The sequence below is a fragment of the Leucopleurus acutus genome, assembly GCF_964270905.1.
Source record: "Leucopleurus acutus genome assembly, chromosome: 17".
Lineage (NCBI taxonomy): Eukaryota > Metazoa > Chordata > Mammalia > Artiodactyla > Delphinidae > Leucopleurus > Leucopleurus acutus.
The window spans coordinates 77,026,313-77,045,254 of NC_139159.1; the positions used below are offsets into that span (position 1 = coordinate 77,026,313).

General features: G+C 47.8%; 1 protein-coding gene across 2 annotated transcripts in view; it reads right to left on the reverse strand.

Annotated features, from left to right (window-relative positions):
- The window catches only part of ZFAT (zinc finger and AT-hook domain containing), a 192,232-nt gene that overhangs the window by 98,542 nt on the left and 74,748 nt on the right, over positions 1–18,942 (reverse strand). For both annotated transcript variants that reach the window (XM_082858914.1, XM_082858913.1), the window contains 4 exons: positions 17,610–17,798; positions 15,725–15,875; positions 9,124–10,565; positions 8,084–8,316 (listed from right to left, as the gene is read on the reverse strand). In XM_082858914.1, the coding sequence (XP_082715040.1) occupies positions 8,084–8,316; positions 9,124–10,565; positions 15,725–15,875; positions 17,610–17,798 (2,015 nt within the window). The remainder of the gene's footprint in view (positions 1–8,083; positions 8,317–9,123; positions 10,566–15,724; positions 15,876–17,609; positions 17,799–18,942) is intronic.

Below are 18,942 nucleotides of genomic sequence, written 5' to 3' on the forward strand. Positions count from 1 at the left end.
ATATTGAAAAATAAAAAATTTTTTAAAAAGAGGAAATGTAGACAGAGACCTGCAAGAGGGAGAACACCATGTCTTCATGGGAGAGAGAAAATACCCAAACCCACCCCAAGAGAAGAAAATTACAAGCCAGTATCTCTCAAGAACATAGATGCAAATATTCTCAACAAAATATTAGCACATAAAACCCAAAATGTTTATAAAGAACTATACACCACAACCAAGTGGGATTTATCCCAGGTACAAGGTTGATTCAACATTCTAAAGTCAATTAATGTAATCCATCACATCAACAGGCTAAGAAATAAAAACCACATGATAATATCAATAGAGGCAGAAAAATAATTTGGCAAAATCCAATACTTATTCATGATAAGCAATCTCAGTAAAGCAGGAATAGAGGGGAAGTTCCTCAACTTGATAAAGAATATCTACGAACAACCTATAGCTAACATTATACTTAATGGTGAGCAACCAGAGACTTTCCCACTAAGATTAGAAACAAAGCAAGGATGTCCCCTCCCAGCACTCTGTTTTAACATCATAGCTGAAGTCTTAGCTAATGCAATAAGACAAGCAAAGGAAATAAAATATATAGAGATTGAGAAAGAAGAAATTAAAATTGTCTTTGTTTACAGATGACATAATCACCTATGTAGAAATTCTAGAAGAACAGACAAAAACATTCCTGGAACTAACAAGTGATTATGGCAAGTTACAGGATACAAGGTTAATATACAAAAGTCAATTGCTTTCCTATATACCAGAAATGAACAAGTGGAATTTGAAATTAAAAATACAATACTATTTACATTAGCACACAAAAAATTCAGTGCTTAGGTATAAATCTAACAAAATATGTACAAGATCTATATGAGGAAAACTTCAAAACTGATAAAGGGAATCAAAGAACTAAATAAATGGAGAGCTATTCCAGGTTCAAGGATAGGAAGACTCATTGTTGGCAGACGTCAGTTCTTCCCAATTTGATCTACAGATTCAATGCAATCTCAGTCAAAACCTCAGCAAGTTATTTTGTGGGTACTGACAAACTGATTATAAAGTTTATGTGGAGAGGCAAAAGACCCAGAAGCCAACAAAAAATACTGGAGGAGAAGAACAAAGTTGGAGGACTGACATTACTCAACTTCTAGACTTACTATAAAGCTACAGTGATGAAGAGTATGTGATACTGGTGAAATAACAGACAAATAGATCAAATGGAACAGAACAGAGTCCAGAAATAGACTCTCTTAAATACAGTCATCGGATCTTTGACACACGAGCAAATGCTACACAATGGATCAAAGATAGTTATCTCAGGCTTCCCTGGCGGCACAGTGGTTAAGAATCCACCTGCCAACGCAGGGGACATGGGTTTGAGTCCTGGTCTGGGAAGATCCCACATGCCACAGAGCAACTAAGCCCGTGCACCACAACTACTGAGCCCGCGTGCCTAGAGCCCATGCTCCGCAACAAGAGAAGACACTGCAACGAGAAACCCGCACACCACAACGAAGGGTAGGCCCCGCTCGCCGCAACTAGAGAAAGCCCACGCACAGCAACGAAGACCCAACGCAGCCAAAAATAAATAATTAATTAATTAAAAAAAAAAAGATAGTTATCTCAACAAATGATGCTGAAACTGGACAGGCACATGCAAAAGAAAAAAAAAATGAACCTAGACAAAAACCTTACACCCTTCCACAAACATTAACTAATAATGGATCACAGATCTAAATGCAAAATACAAAACTATAAAGTTCCTAGAACACACAGGAGAAAACCTGGATGACCTGGAGTATGGTAATGATTTTTTAGATATAACCCCGAAGGCATTACCCTTGAAAAAGAAAAGAATTGATAAACTAGACTCCATTAAAATTAAAAATTTCTGCTCTGTGAAAGACACTGTCAAGAGAATGAAAAAACAAGCCACAGACTGAGAGAAAATATTTTCAAAAGTTACATCTGATGAAATAGGCCAAAGACCTGAACAGACACCCTACCAAAGTGGATATACAAATGGCAAGTAAGCATATGAAAAGATGTTCCACATCATATGTCATCAGAGAAATGCAACTCAAAACGACAAGGTACCATTACATACCTACAGAATGATCCAAATCTAGAACACTGACAACACCAAGTGCCGGTGAGGATGTGGGGCAGTGGAAACTCTCATTCGTTGCTGGTGGGGATGCAAAATGGTGCAGCCACTTTGGAAGGCAGTTTGTCTCAAAACTGAAATACTCTTACCATATGACCCAACAACTGCACTCCTTGGTATCTATCCTAATGAACTGAAAACTTATGTCCACACAAAAACCTACACACGGATGAAGCAGCTTTATTCATAACTGCCAAAACTTAGAAGCAACCAAGATGTCCTTCAGTATATGAATGGACAAATTGTGGTACAACCAAACAATGGACTGTTATTCGGTGCTAAGAAGAAATGAGCTATCAAGCCATGAAAAGATGTGAAAGAAACTTAAATGCATATTACTAGGAGAAAAAAAGCCAATCTGAAAAGGCTACATATTATATGATTCCAACTATAAGACATTCTGAAAACAGCAAAATGATGGCGACAGTAAAGGGATCCGTGGTAGCCAGGGAGTAGTGGGGAGAGAGGGGTGGACAGGAAGAGCAAGGAGGATTTTCAGGGCAGTGAAACTACGCTGTGGGGTACTATAATGAGGGGTATGCATCAGTAAACATTTGTCCAGATCCCAAAAATGTGCAGCACCAAGAGTGGACCCCAATGTAAACTATGGACTCTGGGTGTTACTCACGTGTCAACGTAGGTTTATCAACTGTAACAAAGGTAGCGCTAAGGTATGGGATGTCAAGAGTGCAGGAGGCTGTGCACGTGTGGCGATAGTGGGTACACAGGGAAATCTCCGTACTTTCTGCCCAGTTTTGCAGTGGCCGATGCCACCGACTTCCACCCAGGCTACATCACAGGGTCCAGGCTTGTCAATGTACTCCCATCAGTGACCTCCTATGCCCTTGACCTTCCAGGTCACCCCATCACTCCCGGCACCTGCACACAGGAACTGGTGTTCTCACGCCCTTTTGAAAGACGTCCCGGGCAGCACACACCCTGGAGGAGGCCTGTCGCCACCCCTGGCTGCCCCAGTGTCCTCATCATCAGAGCTGATGGAGGCATTCAGAAGGGCTTTGAAGGAGTTTACACTGATCTCTCCTGAGCCCTTGCTATTTGATTATTTTTCTTTTAATCTCTGATAGTCTGAAAGCAATTTATCTTAGAGCTTATCAGGGTCCCTCACTTCTTGATGCCTTTGAAGACTGTCGGAAGGATGCAGGCAGTGAGAGAGGGTGTTGGAGAAGGGTGCACTCTAAGGACTCATTTATTTCTTTTGCAGAAACCTCAGTTCCCGACCGGAGATGAAAACCCAAACTGACACAGCAAACTTAAAAAGCACAGTGGTGAAAAGAGTTCTCGGCAGAGGAGGAGAGAGCGCCCCGCGCCGTAATGGCGGTAAAAGAGCCCAGCCCTCGCAGTTTGTTTGCTCTGATGGAAATGGCCTTCAAAGCCACACAGGACTCTTTGAAAGAAGGCAGGTGGCAGCAGGTGGCAGTGGCCACGGGGTGTGGGGCGGAGGCGGGGCGGGAGCAGCTCCGGGGCTGAACCGAGCACGGCTCGCAGCTCTGGATGAACCCCGCCTTGGCCTACGCCTCTGTGGCAGGTTCCTCAGCCCCCGAAGCCACAGGGCAATTCTCAAGCCTGAAACCAGCGGTGGGTGGAAAATATCAAATCTACCTCCACCCTGCCACCAAGTGTATTAACGATCACATAAGTACACCTCTAGAGTATCTGACATCAGGTTAAAAAAATAAGGTGGGAGATTCCACTCTGAACAATTTCTCAGGAATAAAAAGGCCACGGACTCACTCATTTATTCCTCAAACCTTCTGGGGCCCCTGTGCTGTGCCGGACATAGCACTGGGGACAAAGGTGGGAGACTCTGGCCCTGCCCTCAAGGGGCTCACAAACTGGTGAGAACTGCCAGCACACAGAGGCCACTAATCATCGTGGGACATAGAGAAGGTGTGACAGACACGAAAAGTGACACTTCCATCGTGGCTAATTTAACAAGTTAGAAAAGAGCCAGAAACGTGCTCCATGTGGGATTTCAACTCCAGGCTCTTCCTGTCCACTGAGCGCGGCTGAGCGCTGCTCTGCTTTGCAGGTCGTGCCCCTCACTTCCGGCCCTCGGGCTTGCTAACAGGCAGCTGTTTTAGACCCAGGAAACTCCGCTTGCCAGAGGTCCCCAGCACTGCGGACAGATGCTCAAACAGGGCAGCACAGAAACAGGCAGTCTGCGACCACGTAAGAAAAGACCGTACTCTTGCAGCTCTTAGAAAGGAAAAACCTTTTGTCCAATTGCTTTAGTTGAATAACATTTTACTCTACTTTAAAAAAAAAACTACAGACAGACCCATTTATTTCCAGAAAGATATTGGAGGTCGCTCCATCTACTTCTCTGTGTTGGCAATATATTATTTTAGTTTACTTCCAGCAAGGACACGTAAGATTTCATAAATACATTTACCTTTATAGCCAAATACAGTCTACACACTTCTCGAAGACAGGCATTAATTTTAAACATTTGTTGAAAGGCCACCTCACCCTGGATGGAAGCACCACCACCGCTGTTACTATTCCTCCTCCCTCCTCCTGCCACCACTACTAAAAAGGAGGAGCTGGTGTAGACTGGCCTCCCCGCCATGCCTGGACCTGTGCTGGGTCCCTCACAATCGTTATCTCACTAACTTCCCACAGCAACCCCAGAGGCGGGGACTGCCACCCCACTTTACAGACAAGAGGTCAGAGAGGTTAGGCAGTGAAGCCACACCACTTGCAGATGGTGGAGTCTGAACGCCAAAATGTGCCCGCTCTTCCCAAGTGTGGACTTGTAACTGCTACAGTGCCCTGAGCGTTGGGTGCCTGAGAGATCTTCTGAGAAGGGACACGAGCCAGAGACAAAGGGGACAGACTGACATATCCTGAACATACACCATAAGCTCGACTTCCTGCTATGTCAAATGTCTGTATCAGGGCAAACTTATTTAAACAACAGGTTCCCAGGTCCACCCCCCCAAATTATGGTGGAGGTCTGAGCCAGGAATCTCATTCATAACGTGTACCCCCAAGTAATTCTGATTCAGGATGTCATAACTTACATCATCGGGGTCAGTGACTTACAAAGTTATTTAATGGGACCTACACAGGAGGTCACCCATTTGACATCACCACCCAGAACATACTTGCACACACAGTGGCATATAAACACACTGAAACACAGGACAAAAGGTCTCAGAAAACAATACCTATTACCTTGTCATGGGTAAATAGTGCTGATCATTTCTATTTCATTCTATTCCATTTCATTTTTAAGATAAACTGGTTGTAATCCACTAATTTCACAAACCTATAATGGATCATGACCTGGGGGCTGAAAAAACACTGACCTGGCTGTTCTATACTTAATTTCTAGTTTAATCCTCACAATCCTGAGAGGCCGGAGAGCGTTCCATATCTCCATTTTACAGATGAGAAAACTGAGGCTTAGGGAAGCTAAGCAATTTGCCCAGGATCACAGAGGTGGATATGGGGTCTTAACTCTAACACGCTAGAACCCAAAGCCTGCCTTTTATTGTACAGAAACCATGTTTTCTCAAGTCTCCCTTTCACAAAGTTTGCACAGTGCTGTAAATAAAATGGGTTTGCTCCGGTCATTGACTAACTCCTTTGACCAGGTCCCCACATTTCCTTGATGCCAACACATCCTTGACTCCAAGTCACGCCATCTGGCTACTAATGGGAGGGAGGAGGTGATGGGAAGAAGCTACATTAAATGTACACACACCTTCCAGTCATTAGGTGTATCTTTAGCTAAGAAACGGTTGTTGAGAGTCACAGAAACGGGCACTCAGCCAAATTATCCTGGAGTCCTAGTGCAGCCAGAGTGGACGTGACTATAGGCTCATTTTGGGAGGGACAGAGGGGGATGCATTCTACTTTAAATTTCCTTAGTTTTTTCACCACGTGGGAATCTGTGTTGCAAAGAGGTAAGTGTTGGATGGAATGTGAGAGCCCAACCAGACTTTCAGCGCACCTGGCCCCATCTCTCTGGGTCACAGGCAAGGAAACCAAGGCCCACACGGACGTGGGGACTGGACCCAGGTCAGAACGGCACCGGGCTCCCTGCCGGAGAGACGCCTCCCCACGCTTGACCAGCGTCCTTAGGCACCTTCACATCACAAAGCTCGTTTGTGCTCTCTCCTTGGAGCCTCACCACCACCCTGAGAAAGTGGGGTGCGGTATGCACACCATTATTGCATATATATATATATCATGACTCCTTTTACACGAAGCGTCCAGAATGGGCAGATCCACGGAGACAGAAAGTAGATGGGTCGTTGCCTAGGAACTCAGGGAGGAGAAATAAGTGATGACAGACAATGGGAGGTCTTTCCACCGTGTCACCATCCCCTTGGTGCCTGTGGCTTCATCACAGACATAACTGACAGGCTCTAAAGACAAATATGGTCTAAGCTCAAAACACTGGAACCTGTTTTCATAAAGAATGCTCTCTTCCCACATCGGCAACACAGTCCGCCTGCCTCAGGGAGAGCGCGTAGTCATTCGACACCCCAGGTAAATGCGTGTGCTGCCTGTGAGTAAACAGGAGTAGCACACCTTTCATGCCCCACACGCACAGAGAGAGAGAGAGAGAGAGAGAGAGAGAGAGGAGAACGGGAACTAAGAGGTACCAAGTGACGTACAGCAGCTGCCACGCAGTCACCTGTACAAGCTCTGAGCCAGGTTCTTTACCTAGAGCACTCTGTTTTAACCTCCCAATAACCCAGGAGACCCATACACATACACAAAGACATACACGTGCATACATGTGCGTCATGTGTTCAGGGATGTGTGTGTGCAGTACGTGTGTACACATGTGTAGACTGCATGGGTGGATGTGGGTGCATATGTGTGTATATATACGTGTGTGTGTGTGTGTGTGTGTACAAAGCTGGTATACTGTTTAATATACATTTTATATAGAAGGCTACCAAGCCTCAGAAAGGACAAGTGACTTGTCCAGCACCACACAGCCTGTGCAGATACTGGAGACAACACCTGAATCCAGGTATCCAACCCCAAAGCGCAGGCTCTTACCTACCCACGAAACCCAAAACACCCTGACTTTACCCTTGGTAACAAACTGCTGGAGCGTTAGTGATTTTTAGGCCAGAAAACGGAGGCGGCGCATCAAGTTTCTGAAGCCTCATGGTGCGCAGTCTGTGGCCTAGAAAGGAATGCAGTTAAAGCAGAACCACACCTGGGGCCAGGTGCGCCTCCTTTATAACTTGGAGAGTCTCAAATCACTCTCAGGTGTCAGCCTCTCAAGTTAGAGTAGCATTTGCTAAAATAAACATTCACTCGTGTCACATGTTCAACACCCACCAGAGAATTAAACACATTTTGCCAGCATGAATATTAACAGCACCTTGAATTAACATATCACTTTTTTTTTAAGTGCTTTACAGACATTCTTCCATAGACTTTCCAAGAAACAGCACAGTAATACGACAGTGGTCATCAGCGTTTACTGTGCTCTCACTATGACCCGAACACCGTACTTAGCACTTGACAGGCATCATCTAACTCACTCTCTCAACAGCTTTTAGTGGCGGCTATTCTTATTATCATCCCTGTTATTAAGTGTTCTTTAAAACGTCATTTAAGAAATCCTTGCTTTACTCCTATTCTGCAGACTTTCTCCGATGCTTAAAAATCTGCATAGAAAAGCAAATTTATTCAATGTAATCTTTTTTCCAACATATGTGAGGCTGTCCCTGTGACAGGAACCCTGGGATGGAGGCCTTTGTAAAGTGGAGGGCCTGCTTCGTGAGAAGGACCTCCCCATTTTCCAGGGAAGACGCGCACACACTGGGCTCACGGGGAGCATGGGCGCCTCCGTATGCATCACTGTGAGGAAGCAGGGAGCACCCAGGGGAGACGGGGCTGCCGCTCGGGCGCGCTACTTACCAGCTCTGTGTGAACTTTAAGATGTGCCTGCAGCTTATATTTATCTGGAGTCGAGTAGTCACAGCCGTCAGTGGGACACTTCAGCAAGATGTTACTGTGTTTCTGAATTACATGGCGTTTAAGGCAGTTTTTGGTGATGGAAGAATAATGACACTGGGAGCAATAATACAGATGTTCCCGGGTGTGGGTGCGGACATGCATGTCAAAATGCACTTGGTACCAAAAAAGTTTGCCTAAAAAAATATTTTCACATGAGAACAAGGAAGTTTCTTTTATCCTGAAGTTGATTTCTTTTAATCAGTATTATTTTTTAACTACTATATTTCTCTCCCTCTCATGCTTGTCCGGGTCACCCTTCACACTTTGCACCACATCTCTGGCTGGACATGACTTTTCAAAGGTGGCAGGTGGTAAATATTAAGGGTGCTACTACTTCTGCATGATGTCACAGCTGGGAGAGGAGGAAACGGATGTTTATCGAGGACCAATTACGGTGCCAACTACCTTTATGCACACGCGTGAAATCAACGAGGCTCTAAACTCTGCTGACACCTGGGCCATCTACATCCTGTCCTGCCAGCTCTCCACGAGACCAGAGGCCACGCTTTCACGGCAAGCTGGGAGGGTTGCATTCGGGGTCTCCCTACAAAGAGCTGCAGCCACTTCTGTGATCTCTCTGCTCATCTAGGACATGGCCACAGCTTAAAGCTCGACTTTAAACTTGTCACGTGCCACAAGAAAGGTGCTTCTTGGCTAAAGTTCTGGCAGAGGCCGTGGGCTAAGCGTCCGCCTGCACGCCTGACGGAGCCAGCACGGTTAGCTGTCCCGCCATCCTGGCTGCCTTCACAGGCTTCACGTGCTGAACTGCACGCACCACTGTGCACATCGCTATCTACGAATGACGGCTAGCTCACTTAGAAGGCGTTCTGTGCAAAGAGACACGAGCTCAACTCAAACACCAGGTGACCCACAGCCAGGCAGGGACGGGAGGGGCTGCTGGGAAGACAGCCCCCAGCCTCGCGCCCCGGCGCCCCCCTTACCACAGTATTCGCACTCCAGGTCGCCATACACCTTCCGGATCCTCTCGCACAGGCCGGTATTCATGCGCCTCTTTTGTAAACTGTCCAGGATCTTCATGAACGCAGTGATGCCCGCCCGGTGCTCGGGGAGGGGCGTGCAAGAGTCAGGCCGGCACAGGGCCGCGTCCCTCCCACCAGCTCCCGGAGGAGGGTCTGAGGCCTCGGCTGGATTTGCCCTGAGACCCCTGCCGGGATCTGGGCCATCGGATGGGAGGGCAGCCACTTGCTGCCCTTCTGCCGGGGGGCTTTTGGCGCCCTGGGCTTCCGGGTTTGCTGCGGCGCCTTTGGCCTTGGACAGCAGTGGTGCGACGTCCTGGCCCTGAGCTGGACTGGAGCCTCCCTGCTGGGTGTGCAAGGTCTTCTCCGGAGCAGCCAGAGCCTCGGCAGAGGAGGGATCACTCTTCAACAGGAACTCATCGGAAACCACCGCGTGCCGACAAAGGTCGGAGGACACCGCGGAGGCCGCCAGCTCGCAGGGTGCTGGGGCGACGCTGTCTGCCTGGGCGGCGGCCGAGCACACAGGCGCAGCGGGCACGTCTGTTGGGGCCTCGGACCCCTCCTCGGGACGAGCGTCCCCAGCGCCGGCCGCCTCCTTGGGTGCGTTCACCCCCTGGAACACAAACTCCTCTTCCGCCAGCTGCAGCTGCCCGCCCAGGGCCTCCTGCTGGATGTCCCCGCCGGGCCCCAGGAGGCAGAAGCTCTGATTGATGGAGCTGGTGAAGACCAGGGTCTCCTGGGCGGCCCCGTGCGCCTCCTTGATGTGGGCGCGCAGGCGGATGGAACTGACGAACTTCTTGAGGCAGAGGGCGCAGACGTACACGAACGGGTGCTTCCTGACGTGCAGCTCCAGCGCCTGGTACTTGGTGGCCCCATGGCCGCAGAGCTCGCAGGCGAAGGGCCACTTGTCGCCGTGAACCAGCATGTGGCGGTCGCGGTCCAGCTCGTTCTTGAACTTGCGCTCGCAGATGTGGCAGTCGTAGAGCAGCTGCCGCTTGCCCTCCCTGGTCATCAGGCAGAGCTCGTCCAGGGCCTCCTGGACCTTCTTGTCCTGCGGGTCGTGCGCGTCGCGGATGTGCTTGATGAGGTTCTTGACATCCGAGTACTTCTTCTTGCAGAAGCGGCAGTGCTGCTTGATCTTCTTGTGCACCCGCTCCACGTGCACCTTGAGGTGGCCCTTGCTCAGGCAGGTGAAGGAACAGCAGTCGCAGGCGAACTTCTCGCCCGTGTGCTTGCGCAGGTGCACGTTGAGGTTGGCCTTGATGGCGCTGGCGTAGCTGCACTGGGAGCACTTGTACGGCTTCTCGTTGGTGTGGATCCGCAGGTGGGCCTGCAGCGAGTGCTTGAACTTGAAGACCTTGTTGCAGTACTCACAGGTGAAGATCTTGAGCTGGGTGGGCCCGAGCCTAGAAACAGAAGACAGCACCATTACGGGTGGAGATCCGGCACCTTCCTGATGACCCCTACTTCCTTCCAGCTGCCGAACACCGAAGGCTTAAAAGTGAGCTAAAAGGGGCTGAGGACGGACGCATGCATTCATTCATCAACAAACAGGACGGGGAGACGTAGAGCGGACCAGGCGCACACAGAGAGGCAGACCGGGCCCCTGCTGCCCTGGCGCTGGGAGACAGGAGACAGGTCTGCACACGGCTGCAGGACAGTGTGCGAGTGGCGACAGGTGCACGTGCGGGCAAAAGAGAAGGCGCCCTCTAACACAGATGAAGGTAGTTGGGCAGAGGAGATGCCTGAGTTGAGGGATGCAGAATAAGGAAGAGGGAGGCAAGAGAAGGCAGAGGGATGTGTCATTTGCTAGGCACACGGCAGCCAGCGGTGCTCCAAAGCTGACCCGGACGAATTCCGAGGTATTCTAACAGGACCAGTCTTAATGGAATGAACTCAGTCTGCTCCATGAAACTAGATACGACCTGCTTGGGTTTGTTCAATAGTTTTGATCATCCAGATTCGCCTATTCATTCCATCAACTGTCAGGGTAACACTCTTTCTCTCTGCTGCAAGTTTCCACGTGAGGGCCACTCTTTCGTGAAAGAGCCCTGGCCTTTTTCCACATCCTCACTTCTCCCCAGAAAAGGGAACTGGCGTATCTGAGCAGGGACTTTAGAACAGGACCAAGCCTCCACAGCCGTGCTCACTCCTGCCTTTCTGGTGAGAAGGCGTCTGCCTGTGGACAGCACGTGACACGGTAGGCGCTTAGCCAGGAGAGTCTGGCGGCGGCAGTCAAGGACTGAGGTGGGGGGAGGCACACGTGCAGGACAGCCAGCGGGAGCTCAGTGTGACCTGCCCCAGGCTCCCTTCTCCCATGGCTCCACCAGTCATGGGCCTGACGTGTGAGCCCCCGTCTTCTTCCTCCTCCAGCATGTCTGGTTCAGAACTCAGACAGGGAAAATAAGGTTGTTCAACTGCCATTTGTTAAACTCAGACATCATTAATTAATAAGTGTTTGCCATTTTATTACCACTTGCCTGTGCGTTTCGAGCACTGTGTTAGATTTTGTGTATGCGATAGAGAATGAAAGCCTGGTCTGCCTCATGGGTCCTTTCTCTCTCAATATGGCGACGTGGATGCCGAATGAGATGGTAATAGTAATCACGGCTAACAATTACTGAGTACTTACAATACTCAAAACTCTTTGCTAAGTATTTAATTTCAACCCTATCATTATGCCCATTTTACAGGTGAGAAAACTGAGTATAACCCAAGGTCATACAGTTAGTAAGTGGTGAAGCCAGGATTTGAACCCAAGCAGACTAGAACCTGCACATTCTTCCACATCCTCCTACTGCCTGGAAACACTGTGAACACCAACCCCCCTTGCCGGTGGGACCATACACGCGGACCTCCTGTGAGGCGGGTGAGGCTTCCTCTCTCCATAACTGCTCCCTCGGGATTCTGCCTAGGTTATCCAGGTAGGTCCTCAGAAACACTGACGATCATTTAGTGCCATTAATCAGACACCATTAAGCTGTACCCACTGTAACTGTAAAGTCTATATTTATGGAACTATCCATACAACTGTGTTTGACCAACACAGGTTACCTTATGTTTTAAATGAAAAATATTTAAGCAGAACGCGGTCCATAAACACCAGAGGTTAGAAGTCCCATGCTGTAATTGAAACATTCAAATCTGAAAGGCAGTACTATGCCTGCAATGCTAAACCCAAGGCTAATTTAAGGAAACTAATTTGGACCTTTCTTAAATGGCAAAGATACCCAGAAGGTGATCATTTTACTGGAGGAAGAAACTCTGGTTTCACAGCATTAATTAAACAAGTCACAGTATTTCCTTCTCTAATGCAAGGTCTAAATGGTCTTAGGAGCATCTCTGACTCTGATTTTTTCATATTATTACCCGAATACCTGGTCAAGCCCTCAGTGCTGCCTCCCACCAAGGGTGATGAATCGGAAGAAGTGGCCAAGCCGCCGGCACCAGGCTCTCAGGCGCAAGCCTGCACCCGTGGGCTGATGCACAGAGCTGCGACGTCGGGTGATTCCTACCACATTATTTCACTCCGAATGTCCCCTATTCATTGAGAGAGGCACTCTCTCCCACTGCATTTTAGAAAGCATTCAGCCAGAGCTTTAAAAGATCAGACCCCTTGATCTGGTTATTCCACTGCTGGGAGTCTAGCGAAAGAAAGAATACGAAATTCAAGCAAAGGTGCTCATTGCATGAGTTTTCACAACAGTTTAAGAGTAGAAGCTGCTTGAAGGTTCCAACATAGGGAACTAGTTTGGACATTTCTTTTTTTTTTTAAACTCACTCATTCATTCATTCATTCTTTCAAAAAAGTATTCCAGGCACTGGGGACACAATGGGGACAAAAACAAACACAACTCATGCTCCCTTGTAGTGCACCTTCTATAGTAAGTGGTGGGCCAGCCTGGTAACCATATAAATGAGCAGATAAGGACCACCAGCTCCCTGTGATGGAAAAAGGCAGGATGCTCTAGGAGCCCAGGTCAAGGCAGACTGATCTGTCTGGGGGACAGGGAAGGCCACCCTGAAGACTGGACATTTGAGCAGACAGTTGAAATATGAACAGGAATTAACCAAGTGAGGGGGAGGGGAGGCATCCAGTATGAGGAAGAGGCACGTGCAGGAGAGATCAAGGAAATAAAAGGGACCCGGATGGATGGAGCAGATGCTGGAGCCCAGAGAACCAGAGGGAGCACAGGAGGGGGACCAGGCTGGAGAGGTGGCAGCCGTGGAAGACCCTGTAGGCCAAGTTCTCCTAACAGCAATGTGAAGCCTTAAAGGGTACAATCAAATGGGCATTTTACAAAGGGCTCACTGGCTGCAATGTGGAAAGCTGAGTCGTGGATCACGATGCTACAACATGTCACTACAAAACAGAGTTTGTGAATAATTTGAGTAACAAAGGAAAGTAAGTATAATGGGATTAAGTATTAAAAGCAGGATACAAAACTGCACATAAAATATAAACTCGAGGGCTTCCCTGGTGGCGCAGTGGTTGAGAGTCCGCCTGCCGATGCAGGGGACACGGGTTCGTGCCCCGGTCCGGGAAGATTCCACATGCTGCGGAGCAGCTGGGCCCGTGAGCCGTGGCCTCTGAGCCTGCGTGTCTGGAGCCTGTGCTCCGCAACGGGAGAAGCCACAATAGTGAGAGGCCCACGTACCGCAAAAAAAAAAACCAAAAAAAAACCCAAATATAAACCCGATTTTATAAAATATATGGGCTGAAAAAAGGCTGGAAGGAAATAACATTAAAAATATTAACTGCTTATCTTAGGGAACATTAAAAATATTAACAGTGCTTATCCTAGGGTAGTGAGATTACAAATAATTTTTTTCCTTATAGACTTCCGGACTTTCGTCACACGAAAAGCCTCTTTCGTAACTGTTTTACAATTTAGACTATAAAATATTAATAGAATGCTTGACAACAGGAATACAGCCTCAATCTACTGATTAAATACTGAGTATATTTACCTGTAACTAGATTAGCACTGAACTGAAATCCTCCCCAACAGACCTTGAAATATCATGAAGATAATTAACTAAGGTCTACAGATCAACCTGCGTTGAGACAAGAAAGATCCTCAAAATTAATTCCATTTCAGTGTTGCCAAAGGGGTGCATATTTTTACAGCTTTATCGATTAATTCAGTTGCTCACATTTGCAAGAAGAGAGGAGCGAGGCTACAGATTAATGAAGCACCCAGATGACATGATGTTATAATTCAACAAGAGCACTTTCCACATATGGTATCATTTATTCCCACCCCTAAACTAAGTCAGATTCTACTGGACAGTCTTGTGGCCGGTGTAAGAGAGGCTCAGAGGCAAAAGCATTTGTGTCCATTCACAGCAGAGCCTCATCCAGGCAGTGGCCATGTCTGTCCTAATCTCTCTCACATCCCCAGTGCCTGGCACATAGAAGGTGTTTAATCTGTTGGGCTGAAGTCCAGTAGAAGGGCCTAGAGCCAACCCAGGTCTGCCTGGTGCTAGAGCTTACGCTCTCATCAAGAACACCTCACTTCCCCCTCTTCCAGAAACAGAGGGAGCCCACTTGCACTGGCATTTTGTCTTTCCCCTCAGCTGGGGAAATGTGTACAGAACTCAGGTGATGAGAGTTTGCTGATCTACGTCAGCAGGTACATATCACAGCTGAGCTGGTGACCACAGGGAGGGTGGGGGGACATGCAGGCTAGTCCCCTCTGGGACATCGACTCACCCAATGTATTTGGAGGACAGTTTTCAGTGTCGATTCAAGTTTTAAGCACTCATATCCTTTAAGAGGGCAATTTCAATTCTAGCAATTTATCTCACAGGAAGTCTTGAAGAAGTATTGAAAGAGGGAGGAACCAAAACCTTGTCCGTCAAGCAAAAACTGGCTATATATAAACTAGTGCATCTACATGACAGCAAACACACTTAAAAAAAATATGTACTGAAAAGGAAAAAGTCAAGGTGTGGTAAGTTTAAAAAAATAGGTTGATAACAGTGCCTTTGGTATTTTATGCTAGGAAAAAAAATAACAAAATTAAAGTGCTATATTTTAGTATATCATGAAAAACTTACGGTGGCCTGTGAACCACAATGTCTATAGTAGTGACCACGACCAGAAGAGGCGCTATGTGTTACTGTAACTGCACATCACACGGATGTTGGAACCTTCTACAGGATGCTTATGCTACTTTTGAAAGTAGGGGGGAAAGAGAGATTTTCTTTTTCATTATAAATTGTGGAGCTATGAAAATCAGCTAATTTACTAAGTAAGGCCTTGTTCACACCTCTTTTTATTCAGATGAAGCACACATCTGCCTTAAGCAGAACGCTCCACCTTCCTTAAGCCGAGGCGCTGCGTTTCCCAAGCATCTTGCTGATCTGCCGCGCGTCGCACAGAGGCTGCTTGGGCTCAGCCAGCACTCTAGGGCCATAATGGAGGGGCTAGTTCTCAGGTTCAGTCAAGAAACCGAAACCCTTCATAGATGGGTTTGCACACAGCGTCCTGATAAGCTAACACGCCCATCTCTCGCCCTCTGCAGCGGTGGCTGGAGTCGCACAGAACAGAACGCTTTACCTGCTCGACTTCATGGGCTGCTCATAGGGTGTCTGCTGGATGGCGTACTCCTGGTACCCTCTCCGGGGCGCCAGGTCGGCCACCGCGGCCTCGGGGTCTGCAGCTCCTGCTTCCGGGGGCCCAGCCTCCACCGGAACAATCTTGGTAGCACCTGAGATGGAGGCATAACGCACCACGTATTAAAGAGGCGCCGTGAGGGCCCTGACCACCCCCTGCCCCCAGAGCAGGGGACGGAGCCTGGGAAGCATATTTCTTTACTGTGTGGCACCCATGCAAAGGACTAGTTTTCCTTCAGTTCACACCTTTAACTTGTGTGTTTGTATACATGTATGCATGTGTGTGTAAGTGTGTGTGTGTGTGTGTGTGTGTGTGTGCATGTGTATGTTTGGGGGGAAAGGGCAAGTTTTCCAATAATCAAAACCTTCTTCTGAGATACATTTTCACTTGATCTCATTAAAAAACAAAAAACTAGATCCATATACACATATATGCTTCCTGCAAGATTTCACATAGATCCACATGTGTTAAACTTTACGCAAATGTAAAACAGCGTCAAGACTGAATGGAGCAGTGGAATCAACTGTGAACAGGAATCTAAGCTGCCTGGGATCTGGTCCCAAATATGACATCACCCTCCCGCCTCCAGACCTCTGTGTCCACCCTGTGAAATGAAAGGTCTGGAGTGGAAAACTCAAAGGTTACCTTTATTCGTGCAAGTCCAGGATGTGAAACGATCAAAGACCATTTACAGCAGCGTGTGTGCACGAGGGTACATGCACACGCACGTTATATATCAAGTGCACTAAAGAAAAGGCTCCAATCTACCTCTCGTTTCTGGAATAGCAAAGGAAATTAACCACTTTTTACCCCCCCTTACAGAAATCTCAGAATACTACCATCAATTCTTAAGAAATCATTATAGAAACTTTCTCTAGAGACAGCTAAACCCAGGAAGCTCTCTCCTGGCATTTCCATTTCCCGGAATAACACTTCTCTGAAGTAGGGTGGGGCAGACAAAGTGACTTTCCAGAAACAACTTCTAGTCACATAATCTTATACGGCTTTTTCTCTGCTGATTACCTTACCCTGCACTGAAGTATCAAGAGGCATTTATTCAGCGTTTTCATTTTAAATAGTGAGTTATCAATACTATTAGCACTGAAAAAAGATGTTTAAAAAGGCTCTAGCTGTCCTCAAAATCCTAAACTTGATTTTTCAAAATTTTATTTAACAGCTATCACCTCAAATGGATAGGAAAAACCCCATTATTATACTTTGGAATCTACTATCATAAACTGCTTTTTGTCTAAAGTATACTTTCCTGGAAGAGACCTTTTTTAAAAAGGGTAGTATAAGAAATCCAGTGGCTATTTTATGTTTAAGGAAGAGGAGACAGGAATTTCTAGTATCATAAAATATATGATGAACCCACTAAAAAATGCAAAAAAAGAAAAAAAAAGTGAGGTGGAGGGTTTTGGAGAAGCCGCCAACCTCCATGTGGTGCGAGTGGTCTTACACGTAGGATGGGGCGGTAAGGGCGGGCAGGACATCCAGGAGAGGGGCTGGTGAGGGGGCAAAGAAAACGACACTCTCCTTGGCCACTGCTCCTGTGAGCGGCCACTCAAATGACAAGGACAGGTCGTGGCTGCAGAGGTGGCGGAGGCAGCAGCAGGGGCAGCCCTCACTCCCTCTCCTCTGGACACGCTCGTCCACCACAGCCCTGGGCAGTGACAGGTCAGCCATCATCCCAAGGTACTGGGTAATTCAGTGGAGAGCCCGACAGTGAGGAAGCCCGCTCAGGATCACAGCCCCAGCTGTCAGGCTGCCTGCGGCACAGCCCCGCCCACAGAGTCCCATTCTGTCCCCTCCCGCTTGTTTTGCTCACCTGGAATCACTTCATGAGCCGTTAAAACCACACTTATGATGGGCTTCTTGGCTCCGGAGATCTGCGCGGCCTCTTTTCCCGAGCAGACCTTCTGGACTTTCTCCACTCTCTGAGTCCGCAGTCTCTTCGGGGCCTTTTCTCGATCATCTTCCTTATACTTCTTCTCCAGTTCAAGGTCAGATTCGTTACCTAAGGAGCAAATACCAAGATGCACAGAATATCCTCGTATGTCAGTGATGGAGTCAGGGAGTGCACACAACCCCAACCCTTTTACGGGACGACAGTAAAGGAAACATACACGTGTGATACAGACACTGGTCCACGGTGCCATGCAGGCCCCTTTACCACTTCGGGCAGCATCTTTGCTTCTTCAGTCTTTCACGTGATCCAATAAATATCATCCCCCGCCACAGGCCACCACATGGGCATGGAGGATACAGCTGACAGGGCAGGCAGAGCCACTCATCTTGTTGTCGTGAAGCCAGCCAGCCCACAGTGTCATCTATCATCAATCAACACTGCGGAGAAGACACGGTCTTCTTTAGATTTACAGCCTAAGAAGTTGTTCAGTTACTCATCTTCCAGTTAGTAGGTGCCTTCCCTGTGCCAGGCACGGTGGATATAAAGGCTGACAGGGTTTTGTTATACAGCAGAAACTAACACACCATTGTAAAGCAATTATACTCCAATAAAGATGTTTAAAGAAAAAAAGAAAACAAGCTTAGCTACAAAATAAATAAATAAATAAAAGTAACCTAAAGCAGACTGACAGGGCACAGACCCAGACCCTGCTCTAGAAAGCCCTGCAGCCTGAGGGGTAAGAAACACTTCATATCAAAGTGAAGCATAAAGGAGTGTGTGCTATTCCCAATTCCTAAGTGAGAAGGAAATACGGGGAAGGAAAGGACAGGAGTTGTCTCTTTCCAAGAATCATAGCCACAAACCTGCAGTAGCCTGCCCAAGAACTACTTCTTCAGAACATTCTAACAAAGAGACAGGACCCACTCGGCACAGCCCTGCGTTAGAGATGAACACGGGGTGGGTGGATGGTCACGGGACAGGCACATGGTGCAGGCTTGGAAAGTGCTGGACTAGGGGTTGTCAGGGAGGTGAAGTCAGAACCAGGAAGTAATAAAGCAGAAGCCAGAGAAAAGGGAGAAACCAGAGGGAGACAGCCTGAGGCAACTCAGGAAGCCTGTGCTTCCCGTGATTTAAGTTGCCCACAGCCGGACCCACACAGACACCCACCGATGGACGCCTGAAGGAAGACAGAAAATGGAGAAGTGCAAGCTCCTAGGACGGCATGCTGGCTGGAGGAAATCTCTCGTAAGAC